This window comes from Podarcis erhardii (assembly GCF_964252035.2).
Source record: "Podarcis erhardii genome assembly, chromosome: 17".
Classification (NCBI taxonomy): Eukaryota; Metazoa; Chordata; class Lepidosauria; order Squamata; family Lacertidae; genus Podarcis; species Podarcis erhardii.
In genome coordinates, this window is record NC_138515.1 from 32,097,344 (window position 1) to 32,112,546 (window position 15,203).

General features: G+C 43.9%; 2 protein-coding genes across 11 annotated transcripts in view; both read right to left on the reverse strand.

The window, feature by feature from the left end:
- Positions 1-1,402: 1,402 nt before the first annotated feature.
- Positions 1,403-5,621, reverse strand: LOC309332370 (uncharacterized protein). The gene is made up of 2 exons (XM_081845535.1): positions 4,502-5,621; positions 1,403-1,464 (listed from the first exon to the last, which is right to left on the reverse strand). Exon 1 carries the CDS (start codon positions 5,527-5,529, stop codon positions 4,603-4,605), a length of 927 nt encoding a protein of 308 aa, XP_081701661.1. The 5' UTR covers positions 5,530-5,621; the 3' UTR covers positions 1,403-1,464; positions 4,502-4,602.
- A 5,180-nt stretch (positions 5,622-10,801) lies between these two features.
- Positions 10,802-15,203, reverse strand: part of PCGF3 (polycomb group ring finger 3) — a 50,294-nt gene continuing 45,892 nt past the window's right edge. For all 10 annotated transcript variants that reach the window (XR_014152070.1, XM_081845600.1, XM_081845602.1 and 7 more), the window contains one exon: positions 10,802-15,113. Coding sequence is in view for 9 of the 10 variants with exons in the window: in XM_081845600.1 (XP_081701726.1) it covers positions 15,066-15,113 (48 nt within the window). In the remaining variant the exon portion in view is untranslated. The remainder of the gene's footprint in view (positions 15,114-15,203) is intronic.

Below are 15,203 nucleotides of genomic sequence, written 5' to 3' on the forward strand. Positions count from 1 at the left end.
TTTCTCCAACCATAAGGTAAAGGTAAAGGGACCCCTGACCATTAGGTCCAGTCGTGACCGACTCTGGGGTTGTGGCGCTCATCTCGCTTTACTGGCCGAGGGAGCCGGCATACAGCTTCCAGGTCGTGTGGCCAGCATGACTAAGCCGCTTCTGGCAAACCAGAGCAGCGCACAAAAATGCTGTTTACCTTCCCACCAGAGCGGTACCTATTTATCTACTTGCACTTTGATGTGCTTTCGAACTTCTAGGTTGGCAGGAGCAGGGACTGGGAAACGGGAGCTCACCCCGTCAGGGGATTCGAACCGCCAACCTTCTGATCGGCAAGTCCTAGGCTCTGTGGTTTAACCCACAGCACCACCCACGTCCCTTCTACAACCATATTCTAACTCTAATCCTATTGGCCAGCTTTATTCAGAAATATTATTTCCACTCTCCCTTCCAGTTAGACAGGGGCAGGTATCCTGTGGCCCTCCAGATGTTATTCAACTCCCATCATCCCAAGTCAGGACAAACAATGGTCAGGGATGGTAAGAATTGGAGCCTAATGACATCTGAAAGACCGCAGGTCCCCCATCCACCCTCTTGGTCAATCAGAAGGGCACTAGCATGCCATTTCCTTTTCTCAAATCGCTTTGGATTCTTTATCTCCCTTTTTAAACTTCAGGTTTCAATGCCCCCTCAAGTGTCACACGCTCATCATAGGCTGAACTTTGGACTTTCCTGTGCAAGGCAGCCTCCCATGCACTGAGAGCCAGTGTGGTGTAGTGGTTAAGAGCGGTGGACTTGTAATCTGGTGAACCGGGTTCGCGTCTCCGCTCCTCCACATGCAGCTGCTGGGTGACCTTGGGCCAGTCACACTTCTCTGAAGTCTCTCAGCCCCACTCACCTCACAGAGTGTTTGTTGTGGGGGAGGAAGGGAAAGGAGATTGTTAGCCGCTTTGAGACTCCTTAGGGTAGTGATAAAGCGGGATATCAAATCCAAACTCTTCTTCTGAACCAAAAGCAGCCATTCTTCAACAAAGAACAAATCTCAAAATGGTGGAACAAGTTCCTCCAACACCGAGTGACAGCAACTTGCCAAGCTCTCAGACAGAGGGTCTTTCTCAGGTATGGAATCTGGAATCCTTTAACTGGAGATACTAACGACTGGAACTGGGATCTTTGGCATGCAATTCGTGCCCTCTGCTATTGAGCAATGGCCTCACCCTGATGTTTCTGAACCTTCCACAATCCATTCATAGCTGGAGCACTATCGGTCAATGAAGTGCTGAGTGCTCTCAAAAAACCTAATGTATTAATGTTACTTCTACATTTATTAAAGTGTACACCACTACCAAGTTTACCAGCTAGCTTATTTGAGCCCTCTATAAATAAATAAATAAATAAATAAATAAATAAATAAATAAATTTTATTTATATCCCGCCCTCCCCAGCCGAAGCCGGGCTCAGGGCGGCTAACAACACTAAAACAGTGCAACATTATAAAAAACATTATAAAAAATAATTAAAATAAAAATTGATGGCAACCATAAACTAAAGTTTTGTAAAGATTGCCAAAGGAGGGAGTCAGGCTGCGCCCTGACCGAAGGCCTGGTGGAACAGCTCTGTCTTGCAGGCCCTGTGGAAAGATGTCAAGTCCCGCAGGGCCCTAGTCTCTTGTGACAGAGCGTTCCACCAGATCGGAGCCACAGCCGAAAAAGCCCTGGCTCTGGTTGAGGCCAGCCTAACTTCTCTGTGGCCTGGGACCTTCAAGATGTTTTTATTTGAAGACCGTAAGTTCCTCTGTGGGACATACCAGGAGAGGTGGTCCCGTAGGTACAAGGCCTATCAAACAATTGCTTTGGCATATCAGTCTTTCCAAACTAATGCTTCCCTGCCCCTCCTCTTAATTTGAAATACTTTGTAAGTACCAACTTCATTACACCCATTATAATAGGCTATAGGAATTGTTTTTGTCAATTGCCATCTTGCAGACTACTTAGAAAATATACAGGAGATTTATTCAGGCTGAAGCAGCATTAAAATATCATAAAATATAAATTATACCCTGCATTGTTCAAGTAATTTAATTGGGTGTGATTCAGTTGGACTAAAATAGCTTGATTTGTGGGTGAAGGTACACGACAAATAATCTATAACAAAGGAGAGTGACATGCAAGATAAATAAATAAATTATAAATCCAGGTCTCCTGTGCAATTCTAAAGACTAATTATGGAATGAGGCAAACGGAAACATGTTTGAAATGGACCGGATTACACACCTGCATTTACGGATGTAAGACATCGAATTTTGCATATCCCTATTAGAAAGTTGCCGCAGAAGGACAACCATGCACTATAATCCCAGGAAAGTGAGCATTACTGGTAGCCCACTAGCGCCACCATTTGGGAAAAACAAATATCACCAAATATTGCTACATCAATGCAGAGATTCCCAAAACACATGCCAGGCACATGAGTGTGCAACCAGAGGGGCTGAGATGTTCATCTGCATAATTTTTAGGTTTCATAGAATTAGGGACCCGCTTGCCACCCTCAGATAGTAAGCAGATGTTCGATTTATTACCTTCCCTCCAGCATTAGTTGCAGCAACTTAAAAATACAATATTAAACAGTTTAAAACAAATTACAGTCGTAAGAATAGGGTAAGCCCTAAGAATATATATCTCCAACAACAAAGACCAGGGTAAAGAGGGGCAGCCTGGTGTACAACAAAAACTATATAATGAAGGGCAAATGCTGCCTTTCAGATTTTTGGTGCCTACATCTTTAAGGGCTTTAAACGTTAAGGTCAGCATCTTGAATTGGGCCCAGAAATGAGCTGGCAACTAATGCAACTGTTTTAAAACAGAGTTATACAAGATCGAAATGAAACCTCAGGAAATCCACTCACTGCATTTTGTACCGCTTAAAAGTTTTCAAGTCACCTTCACATAGAGTGCACTGCAATAATCCAGTCTGAAGTGTCAGGAGTGCCTGGAGGCGGTTGGAGGATGGATGGCGGCTAACAGATTGAGATTGAATCCTGACAAGACAGAAGTACTGTTTTGGGGGGACAGGAGGCAGGCAGGTGTGGAGGATTCCCTGGTCCTGAATGGGGTAACTGTGCCCCTGAAGGACCAGGTGTGCAGCCTGTGAGTCATTCTGGACTCACAGCTGTCCATGGAGGCACAGGTCAAATCCGTGTCCAGGGCAGCTGTTTACCAGCTCCATCTGATACGCAGGCTGAGACCCTATCTGCCTGCGGACTGCCTTGCCAGAGTGGTGCATGTTCTAGTTATCTCCCGCTTGAACTACTGCAATACGCTCTACGTGGGGCTACCTTTGAAGGTGACCCGGAAACTACAACTAATCCAGAACGCGGCAGCCAGACTGGTGACTGGGAGAGGCTGCCGGGACCACATAACACCGGTCTTGAAAGACCTACATTGGCTCCCAGTAGGTTTCTGAGCACAATTCAAAGTGTCGGTGCTGACCTTTAAAGCCCTAAACGGCCTCGGTCCAATATATCTGAAGGAGCGTCTCCACCCCCATCATTCTGCCCAGACACTGAGGTCCAGCGCCAAGGGCCTTCTGGCGGTTCCCTCACTGCGAGAAGCCAAGTTACAGGGAACCAGGCAGAGGGCCTTCTCAGTAGTGGCACCCACCCTGTGGAAAGCCCTCCCACCAGATGTCAAAGAGCACAACTACCAGACTTTTAGAAGACATCTGAAGGCAGCCCCATTTAGGGAAGTTTTTAATGTTTGGTGTATTACAGTATTTTAATATTTTTTTGGAAGCCACCCAGAGTGGCTGGAGAAGCCCAGCCAGATGGGCGGGGTATAAATAATAAATTATTATTATTATTATTATTATTATTATTATTATTATTATTATTAGAAAGTTACTAGTTCATGGAGTACTGCAGCCAAGTTGTCTCTTGTCTAAAAGGTGCTTGAAGCTGGTGAATCAGTCAGAGATGGAAATAGCCCCTTCTGTCCACCAAGACCATATGAGCCTCCAGGGACAACATTGAATGCAGGAGGAGCCCCCAAGCTAGGACCTGCTCCTTCTAAAGAAGTGCAACTTCATCCATAACATCTCCATCTTTTCAGGATTCGGTTTCATTTTATCGGCTCACATCCAGCCCATCCCTGCCTCTGGTCCAGCACCTCAACCTCTCCTGATTCAGATGAAACAGAAAGACTGAGCAGAGTGTCTCCTGCATTTTGGTGACACCTCACTCCAAATCTCCTGAGGACCCTTCCCAGCAGTTTCAGGTAGATGTTGAATAGCACGGGGGACGAGGTGGAACCCTGTGGATGCTACAGGACAGTATCCATGGTGCTGAACAGGAGCTTCCTACATACAGTGGTACCTTGGTTTAAGAACAGCTTGGTTTATGAACAACTTAATAATAATAATAATAATAATAATAATAATAATAATAATAATAATAATAAATTTTATTTATATCCCGCCCTCCCCAGCCGAAACCGGGCTCAGGGCGGCTAACAACACTGAAATAGTGCAACATTATAAAAACATTATAAAAATTAATTAAAATCAAAATTGATGGCAACCATAAACTAAAGTTTTGTAAAGATTGCCAAAGGAGGGAGTCAGGCTGCGCCCTGACCAAAGGCCTGGTGGAACAGCTCTGTCTTGCAGGCCCTGCAGAAAGATGTAAAGTCCTGCAGGGCCCTTGTCTCTTGTGATAGAGCGTTCCACCAGGTTGGAGCCGCAGCCGAGAAAGCCCTGGCTCTAGTTGAGGCCAGCCTAACCTCTCTGTGGCCTGGGACCTTCAAGATGTTTTTATTTGAAGACCGTAAGTTCCTCTGTGGGGCATACCAGGAGAGGCGGTCCCGTAGGTACGAGGGTCCTAGGCCGTATAGGGCTTTGAAGGTTAAAACCAGCACCTTAAACCTGATCCTGTACTCCACCGGGAGCCAGTGCAGCTGGTATAGCACCGGATGAATGTGATATCGCAGCGAAGACCCCGTAAGGAGTCTCGCTGCGGCATTCTGCACCCGCTGGAGTTTTTGGGTCAGTCTCAAGGGCAGCCCCACGTAGAGCGAGTTACAATAATCCAGTCTGGAGGTGACCGTCGCGTGGATCACAGTGGCTAGGTCAGGGCGAGAGAGGTAAGGAGCCAACTGCTTAGCTTGGTGGAGATGAAAAAATGCCGCCTTTGTAATAGCTGCAATCTGCGCCTCCATGGAGAGGGAGGTATCGAAGATTACACCCAAACTCTTAACGGACGGTGCTGGCACTAATTGCACCCCCGCAAGAGATGGGAGTTGCCCCCTCAATCCCATATCGTCCCGTCCCAGCCAGAGGACCTCTGTCTTCAAAGGATTTAACTTCAACCGGCTCCCACGTAACCATCCAGCCACAGCTTCCAGACATCTGGTCAGTGTGTCTGGGGCCGAGTCAGGATGGCCATCCATCAACAGATAGAGTTGGGTGTCATCAGCATACTGATGGCAGCCCAGCCCAAAACTCCGGACAAGCTGGGCGAGGGGGCGCATAAAGATGTTAAAAAGCATCGGGGAGAGAATCGCACCCTGAGGCACTCCACACACCAAGGAGTGACGTGATGACAATCCCCCCCCAAGCGCCACCCTCTGTCCCCGACCAGAGAGAAACAAGCGCAGCCATTGAAGGACTGTGCCCTGGTTCCCCACGTTGGCAAGGCGGTGGTCCAGGAGTTCATGATCGACCATGTCGAAAGCTGCTGACAGATCTAGAAGAATCAGCAGCCCCAACCCGCCTTGATCCAGCTGTCTACGAAGATCATGTTAGGGCAACCAGAGCCGTCTCGGTCCCATGACCAGCGCGGAAGCCGGACTGGAATGGATCCAGAGCCGATGTTTCATCCAGAAACCTACCAAGCTGTTCAGCAAACTTGGATTAAGAACGCTGCAAAGCCGGAAGTAAGTGTTTTGGTTTGTGAACTCTGCTTTGGAAGCAGAACATGTTTCACTTTCTGTTGAGTGTGTTCCATTTGTAAATTGAGTTCCCCGTTGCAATAGGAAAGCATGCCTTGGTTTAAGGACGCTTTGGTTTAAGAACGGACTTCCGTAACAGGTTAAGTTCGTAAACCAAGATACCACTGTAACTACTTTCTGGAAACAGTCATGGGGGTAGAAATGGAACCAATGAAGTATGGTGCCCCCAGCCTTTACCTCCCTGAGCTGCTCTATGAGAATACCATAGTCAATTACAGTGGTACCTCGGGTTAAGTACTTAATTCATTCTGGAGGTCCGTTCTTAACCTGAAACGGTTCTTAACCTGAAGCACCACTTTAGCTAATGGGGTCTCCCACTACCGCACGACCAGATTTCTGTTCTCATCCTGAAGCAAAGTTCTTAACCCGAAGTACTATTTCTGGGTTAGCAGAGTCTCTAACCTGAAGTGTATGGAACCTGAAGCGCATGTAACCTGAGGTACCACTGTATATTGACATTCACCCAGAGGTGGATCACGCTCTCTGCGATCTCCCCATCTCTCTCTTGACAGATGTCTTCAGCCAGGATGACCAAGGTGGTTTTAGTGCCATGACTGGGTCTGAAGCCAGAGTGAAATGGATCTAGATATTATCCTCCCAAGGATGCCTCAAAGTAGACTGTCAGTACTCTCTCAAGCACCTTCTCCAAAAAGGGCATATTTGCCACTGGGCAACAATGATGATGATGATGATGATGATGATGATGATGATGATGATGATATTATTTATACCCCGTCATCTGGCTTGGTTTCCCCAGCCACTCTGGGCGGCTCCCAACAGAATATTTTAAAAAAACCATAAAACATCAAACATTAAAAACTTCCCTAAACAGTGCTGCCTTCAGATGTCTTCTAAAAGTCACATAGTTGCTTATTCCCTTGACATCTGACAGGAGGGTGTTCCACAGGGCAGGCACCACTACCAAGAAGTCCCTCTGCCTGGTTCCCTGTAACCTCACTTCTCACAGTGAGAGAAATGCCAGAAGGCCCTTGGCACTGGACCTCGGTGTCTGGGCTGAACGATGGGGGTGGAGACGCTCCTTCAGGTATACTGGGCTGAGGCCGTTTAGGGCTTTAAAGGTCTGCACCAACACTTTGAACTGTGCTCGGAAACGCAATAGTTGCTTAACATTTCAGAGTCTAGGACGGTCCTCTTGAGGGGACGCACCACCAGCTCTTTCAAAGCGAATGGTAACTCCCCTTCCTCCAATGAAACATTAACCACTCTCGGGACCCTGGGAGACCTTCAACGTTCCCTGGCCCACAGTTTGGGAATCTCTGGTCTCATTGAAGGTCTGTATGGCCACTCAGAAAATCTTGTCTCACCAGATATTGCTCCTAAAATCTAAAAGATGTAATATTGCTAATGGTGTTGATAGGTTTATTTGTGGACTGCGCTGCTGACAATAACACACTTTTCCAGCTTTGATTGTGAAAAGATGAAAGGAGTCTGAAGAGCAGCATGCAGAGAGACAAACCAAGCAAAGTCAAGAACAGTCTTTGCTCCAGGATAAGATATTTTGTGCTACATCTATGCACTGATGTAAGGCACAGCAATCAGATCCCTCAAAAAATGAGTGTTTGCCATAGAAGATAAATAGAGGTCAGCAAAAATCTGTTCTATTAGATGAACTTCTCAGTAAGGCTGTACCAAACACGGTTCATCAGTTGTGGATGGCGGCCGCACAAGCCCTTGGCAATTCCTCCAGGATAGGTAACCTAGAATCCTTCAGATGTCATCCTCCCAACTCTCATCAGCTCTGGTCACCATGGCCAATGGCCAGGGATGATGAGAGTTGTAGTCCAACATCATCTGGAGAACCACAGGTTCCCTGCACCTGCCCTTCCCTCTCATTCAGGAATTTGTAGCTGCTCATCTGCTATAGCAGAGAGAGGAGATCAGTGCAGAATGGGGACCCCTCTACACAAATCTCATTTCTTGTGTTCCAGGAAAGAAGCAAAATTAGGTAGAACAGCAAGCTTCTGTGGGCCTCCACCCATTGCTAGTGTCCTGCATTCAGCTTGGTAGCTATGCTCATAGACTCATAGAAGAATTTGAAGGGACCCTGAGGGTCATCTAGTCCAACCCCCTGCAATGCAGGAATCTCAACTAAAGCATGCATGACAGGTGACCATCCAACCTCTGCTTAAAAACCTCCAAAGAAGGAGAATCCCAAAGGAGTCCATTCCACTGTTGAACAGCTCTTACTGACAGGCAGAAAGTTCTTCCTGATGTTTAGTCGAAATCTCCTTTCTTGTAACTTGAATCAATTGGTTTGAGTCCTACCCTCCAGAACAGGATAAAACAACATACCCCACTGCCTGAACCATTCCTCTTGGTTTCCAGACCCTTCCTTGATCATCTTGGCTGCTCTCCTCTGCAAGCATATTAAACTATGGTGCTGAGAACTGGACACATGCAGTGATGTTGGGACAAGGGGCAAAATACCTCCGTTTTTTAATGTCTCCGTTGCTGAACATTTTGGTTTTCGAACGCTGTAAACCTGGAAGTAAATGCTTCAGTTTTTGAACATGCCTTGGAAGTTGAACATGCCACACAGCTTCCACTGAGTGCAACAGCCTGAATCCCAGCTGTCGGCTATTGAGTTTTCAGTTTTCGAAATAGCTGTCAGCTATTGAGGTTTTGGTCTAGTTTCTACATACCGGTACATTCACCTCTGTCCTCCAGCCTGACAGGCAAGGGACATTATCAGAGCTTACGGAACACAAAACTGGCAATAGTCACACAAGCCCAGCTTGCTTTCATTCTCAGGGGTGTGGATTTACCCTTCTGCGAGCTAAACATTCACGTTCTTGAAAAACAGGCCAAAAAAAATAGCCTTTTTTTTTTTTTTTTTTGCTTTTATTACAAGCATATAATATTAATTGGCAGAACACTGAATACAAGCTTCACTATCATAAAATCAAAACATTAAGCAATAATCCCCCAAAAGGCTTATCCAGACAAAAACTAGCCACCAATAGTACAAAAGTTACACAGCAACACAAAGCGTAAAAAAAATTGTAAACTTTCAAATGAAACCAAGCCAAAAAATATGATTTATTTGTTTTTAATACGGCAAGAATTTTCAGTAACTTAATTATGCCACAAAGTGAGGATAAAGGCTTAAACGGTTGCACTGGCTTATTGTCCCATAACCCTAAATTTATCTCGTTGCAAGCGAATGGTATTCTTGACACTTGCCCTGTCACTTGGCTGTTATCGCTGCCTTTTTAAATAGGGCATTTTGCAATACCCGAAGCCCAGCAGGTGTGCACAGTGCACCTTAGGTAACTTTCCTCACCCAAGTAAATGTGCCCATTCACACAAAACATTAGGAGGAGGAGGAACCATTCGTAGCTTTGAGAGGTTCAACGCTCATGGGCATTCACAGAACTCCAGACAGGTGCAGTGGTTAGAACAACGCATTCAACAACAGAACAAGGCCTGGAACCGTGATCTGCCACAGAGCTGCAAAACAGTAGGGTTAAGGGAACCAACTGCAGCAGAGGAGTAAGGTGGGAGAAAGTGCTTAACATTTCCTGCACCATTTTCCTCCCGCAATCTCCACTTCACCCCAGCCAGGGTTCCAGAAGCATGTTTGTAGGATTGTGGAGGCAAGTGGTCTGTAAGGGAAATGGTTAAGCAGCACACACAAACACCCTGCTTCCTCCGCGGCAGATCTCCATCTTCTCTGCCAATTTGCAGCTGCTCAGCAGAAACCCTGGATCGCAAGGACCTGGTAACCCTGGCCTTTGTGAGTCACCTCCAGGGCACAATTTGTGCTCAACGAAGAGGGGAGGAATTCAAACGGCAGCAGCCAGTTTTTAGGGTTAGAAACCAATTCCTGGAGAATGTGCATTCAGCCACCACTTCCACTTAAAGCAGAAACTGCGTTTCTAAGCCAGCAGTATGCATCTTGCTAAAAAGGTTGCATTTCCTGTGCACATTTTGACTATAGGGTGAATACGTCCACTTGCAATTCTGGCATGCAATGGCGTCTGCCTGCGCACCTCATCTTTTTACATTTGAAATTGGAGGGCACGTGTATATATGTTAAGTTAAGGTATCACGTGAAGTGTTTAAAACTGGAGCAATTACCTGAGGAAATACAGAAACAGATTTTTTTCTGTAAAATACAGTTTTAACCGTCTGCAGTAAATGCATTTCTTATGTACTGGTTAAAATATAAAGTTATCAAAGTTATTGTGTAGATGTACAAACTGGTTGGCTTTCTCCTGTTGCATTTAAATTTACAGCTCAGTTTCAAATCATTGCAAATAGGCTATGCTAATAGAGTTGTCATCCACTGGAAAAGAAACAGGACAGTGAATCTCCCAAGACTAATTAGATTGTTATGAAAACAATGAGCCAGATAAGCTTTCAAAAGGCTCAAATCCTAGTGAGGGGGAAAAATAGCACCATCATATTTTGAAATCTGATATTTTAAAATGATTGCATTTCCCCTCCAAGGTTACAGTTTGCATCTGGAGCATTGCACAACCACTGAGAAATAAATATTTCCAGGTTAAATGGTATACAAATAGGAGAGCAATACCAGACATATTAATGGCACACAAAAAAAGATTCGGATAGGTTGCAAGTCTTGCCGATTTCTTCCACATTTTACATTTAAGAGTTTTTTGCCAAATCTTTTCGTCAAAAAATATTGCTGACAGGTAGTTCTTTCACACAGACACAACTCCCAAATGTCACTCTTAAGAATCCCAGGAAGGAAGGAAGGAAAAACAAAAAACAGAAGAGCCCATTTGAATGTACACTTAAACCCACCTACATTCCTTTTCAGATCTGTGGTTAGTAGATGCTACATTTAAAATCTTAAAGTTATGCCTAACAGAAGCATGTTTCAAACCTATTGCACAAAAAGCATAAAGTAATGCTCTTTATCCATACAAAACAAAAACATACTAAAAAAAAAAAAATCAAAGAAGGGGCCAAACTAAATATTACGCTAAATATGCAGCTGCTGTCATATATTATCACAGCTGTATCCTCCCTCTTTACTGCTCCATAATATCTAGTACAACTTACCTGTGCCTCATGTAAGAGCGTTCACCATTTCTCATATCATTGTCTGCCTCCGGAAGGGTGCAAAGAGATGTGAAATGGCAGGAGAGCACAAATAAGTAATCATAAACATTACAGAGGTGGGGAGAAGACTTGACACATGGCTGCCATTTTTGGTTGCAGCCACCCATTCAGCACAACATCCAATCTGGCCCTCACAAAAAGAAGGAAGAAGCTTGTAAAAAACATCTCACAATTTCATTTTATATGCCCATAAATAAAGCTGGACCATCAAAACCAAAAAAATACTTAGATGGTAAAAAGTAAGATAGAATGCTTAAAATAGAATAAATAATTTTATAAAGTTAACTTTTAACCCCCCTGCCCCAATCTTATTTAAAATTCAATATTATATATTCTGATTTCTCTATTTTAAAAGAAAATTATACCAAGCGAGAACATAAACCTGCGTTATGCTCGTCTCTTTTGTTGCTGAGGATAATGCAACAAGATAATTTTACTGCATTTATTTACCAGCGGTAAGCAGTCGTTTGAAAAAAACAAAACGAAAAAAACCTCGAAAACCAACTTCACAGTAACTTTTATAGATCACTTATTCAACCAAATTGTGTGGCCTGAGCCACTCAAGCTGAAAATGATTCCAAGACCTAAAGCCAGAAGATCAACAGAATGTTTTGCCAACATAATCATTGTGCAACCTGCCCCTTAAGAACTTCACAGAAGAGAGACAATTTCTATCACAAGGATCTGCTCTGTTGGTATTCACTGTGGTTGTGTTTTTTTTCTGATAAAACAAGTCAGCTAGGTCTTTGGAACAAACATACCCCAAGGAACTGAGTTTCCACAGGAAAAAAAATGTATTCTAAGAAGCTGTTGAGAAAGAAAGAAAAACCCAAACATTTTCTGCCAAGGTTGTTTTCATCAGGCTGTTATAAAAGCAGAGATAAATACTCGCTGAAGAGCAGCAAAACCAGCTTAGGTGTCAACTGCTGGCTTTGGTTCCATGCACCTGCCTAGATATATATTTAAATATATTTATATAGCACCGTATCAAATTCAAGTGATTCAAAAATTTGCTAGAAACTTAGCAATACAGATTCTGTAGACTGCTGCAGTCAAGAGTTGTGGGGTTGTAGTTTGCATCTTGATACTATTTAATCCCTCAGTTTTAAGTTACACAGGATAACATTTATATTCCGTATTTTAAGATGGCATTGGTCATACAATTCAGCTGTGTATCTAGTCTGAGGTAGACTGAATAGTTGTATATGGTCATTTAACCCTCTAAAAGATTAATTGAATCAAGTGGGTATTGGACAAGGCTCCAAGCTTAAGGCTCACTAAGCAATGTTAGCCAATATGTTTTCAGATAGCACCATATGGCCTGTGAAATTGGGGAAAACCTTAAAGTTAAGACTCTTCTTTTTCCAGGGGCCTCATACAGTCCCATATAGTCCTCCACACTCCACAAATCCATAGTCTTCCATTAACCAGTGCTTTCATTTTTAATATTGGAAGATACTTTCTGAACAATGGCAAGCAATAGCTTAACGTGAAATGGGAAATTGCTTTTCACAGAAGTATGGCCTTATTAAGAAGTAGAAGCTACAAATTTAAGGGAAATTATCGAGTGGAAAAATTCTCCTGTGAACAGGATAAGTGCCCTTAATGTTTAGTGTAGTCTTTGTGGTGCCCATTCATTTCAACAGGGCTTGCCCTGGAAGACTTTCCACAGAAAGAGTGTCCAGTGCCGTCTACTGCTAAGCCAAATCTCATCTAGTCATCTCAACATTTCCTACTTGCTCCCATTTCCCCTTCGTTCCTCTAATTGACTCCTTTGACTTCCACCTATACAGATTTGCCATGATAAAATCTGAGGTAACGAAGGCCACACTGCTCACCTTAGAAAGATGGGCTCCTATCACACTGACAGGAGGAGCCAAAGGCATAGAGGAGGACAATGGCTGAAAGAAGCTGGGTGATGAACTTTAATTCTAGTTGATGACAATAGAAAAATCAGGACTAGGGAAGGAAATGACTTAATTCCTAACTGAAGAGGTGGGGGAGGTCTAGCGCTGCGAGAATCATCCATTCAAGAAGATGAGAACAGTATTTTAACTTGAGTGTATGCTATTAACATAGATACTTGATCTCAATGTTATCCAGCAACTACCTGTTTTGGACTTCCGTTTGGTAAGGATTTGTTAAATGGTCCACATGTCATAATACACCACCCCCTTGTTGCACCCTTATCTGGGCTTCTTCCACAAAATTAACCTGCACCCATTAATACAGAGCAAGAATGCTCAGAAAAACAAGTAGCAAAGATGGGCAAATTGCTATGGGCTAAGCATATTGGCTACTCAAGCATGTCTCCCTAAGTGGGGGAAACATCATCTCCCCCTCGACCTTCTTGCCGGTCTCTCTGAAACTCACCACCTGTACATGACACTTATTCCTTTGGCCGTTCTGCGCTTCTAGTCAAGCCCAAATCCCACCAGTAGCGGATTTTGAAGCAACAGAGATAGGAGAAACCTAACTCAAGGCAGCGTACTGCAAAACGGCAAAACATCATGGAAAGTGATGTACCCTCTTCCCTACCAGTCCCTGGGACAAATACAAGTCCCAGCCAAGCTGGTGCCTGATGGAGGAAAGGCAGGTTTGTGTACATGCAAAGAATACACAAGCCTCTGTGCATGTATGTGCATGTGGGAGAGGGAAAACATGCCAGTACGTAGGGTTACGTGCAACAATGAGAGTATGCACACATGTTACTGGGTGCAGCCCAGACTGGACCATTTAAATGGCCCCCGGTGAAAGGGCCTCACATGCCCTTGACCAATGAAGGCTAGCATGCAGTTTATCACACACCCACTTTGTGCGTGGTGCAAACTTGCAGAAGTCACATCCGAACGCAAACTTTAAAAATAAAAAATCTCAAGTTGCTTAAAGTGGAGCAGCATTTATCCTTTTTTAAGCTGTTCAATCCTCTATTAAGAGAGACAGTACTTACATAGTTTAGAGGGGCTAATGCATTCCTAGGGGGCTGGATTAAAAAATAAATAAAGATTTATAATTAAGGCCAGGAAGTACCACATTGCCATCTAAATCTGACCCCCATAAAGTTAATTCAGCAGAGAGCCAGGTGAACAGAACTGACTTACTAGGGAAACCAGAAACCAGAAAGAATGTACTAACGCATGTCGCCAAAGTGTGCTGTAGCATTAGTATTAGAGTGTTGTTCAAAAGGAACAAGACTGGAGTTCAAGTAGTTAAGGCTGCCAATGGCTTATTTCATTTACTGAAAGGCAAATCCCTCAATCCAATATCAGCCCCAGCTCTGCAAGATCTATGTTCTAAATGCTCAGCACTTTTGATGTGACTGATAAAACCACGAATGGAAACAACTGAAAGTCTTCCGATAACCTCATCCAATGCATCAGCAAAGGAACCAAGGAGAACAGTCTCGAACAGTGAAACATAGGAAATTCACTGCCAGCCATTAGGTCTTTGTCAATGTTAAATAATCTAGGAGGGGCTTACTAACAGACAAGATGGCCGTGAGGTATAAAGAGACAGAAAATCTTGCAAAAAAAATGTGCCACATTTAAGTTACGTTGTGAAGCAACACAAAAGTGGCTTGGGGCAACAAATTCGAAATTCATCTCCTTCACAACACTTTAAACCTATTTTGCGTCTTTGCAAGGTGATGACCAAGAACTGAGCTACACACAGGGAACTGTGAAGTGTTTTCAATGTCTGTAAACTTCGTGCTGGTAGTGTCCTCTCGAGTTGCGATATCCTTTTTTTTTTTTTTTTGTAGAAAAAAGTATAAATATTTTTCTGTCCAGAAAGTCAGGTTAATGCATCCCTCAGAGAAAGATTCAGGGTGGTTGAACAGGAGAGCACTACTGTTCTCGGGAATGAATTCTGCTGGTCTGTGTCACGGGTCAATTGCGTGATGCACTAAGAAGGTGCCCGATGATAGTCTCTGCAAAAAACCGTCCAGAAGGACAAAATAGTTCTTACAGCAAGTCCATTTTGGGTCTGTAATGTAGCAGTAGAGGTGCTTTCTGAAAGATAAAATAATACACCTGCTTTTAGTAAATAGCTAATGCAATCAAAGGTTAGTGTAGAATGTAAGCAATTTATGTATCAAAATG

What these genes read in the sequence shown, in the direction of transcription:
- LOC309332370 (XM_081845535.1), bottom strand. Translation starts at nt 5,529, where the DNA reads ATGCTTTTTAACATCTTTATGCGCCCCCTCGCCCAGCTTGTCCGGAGT.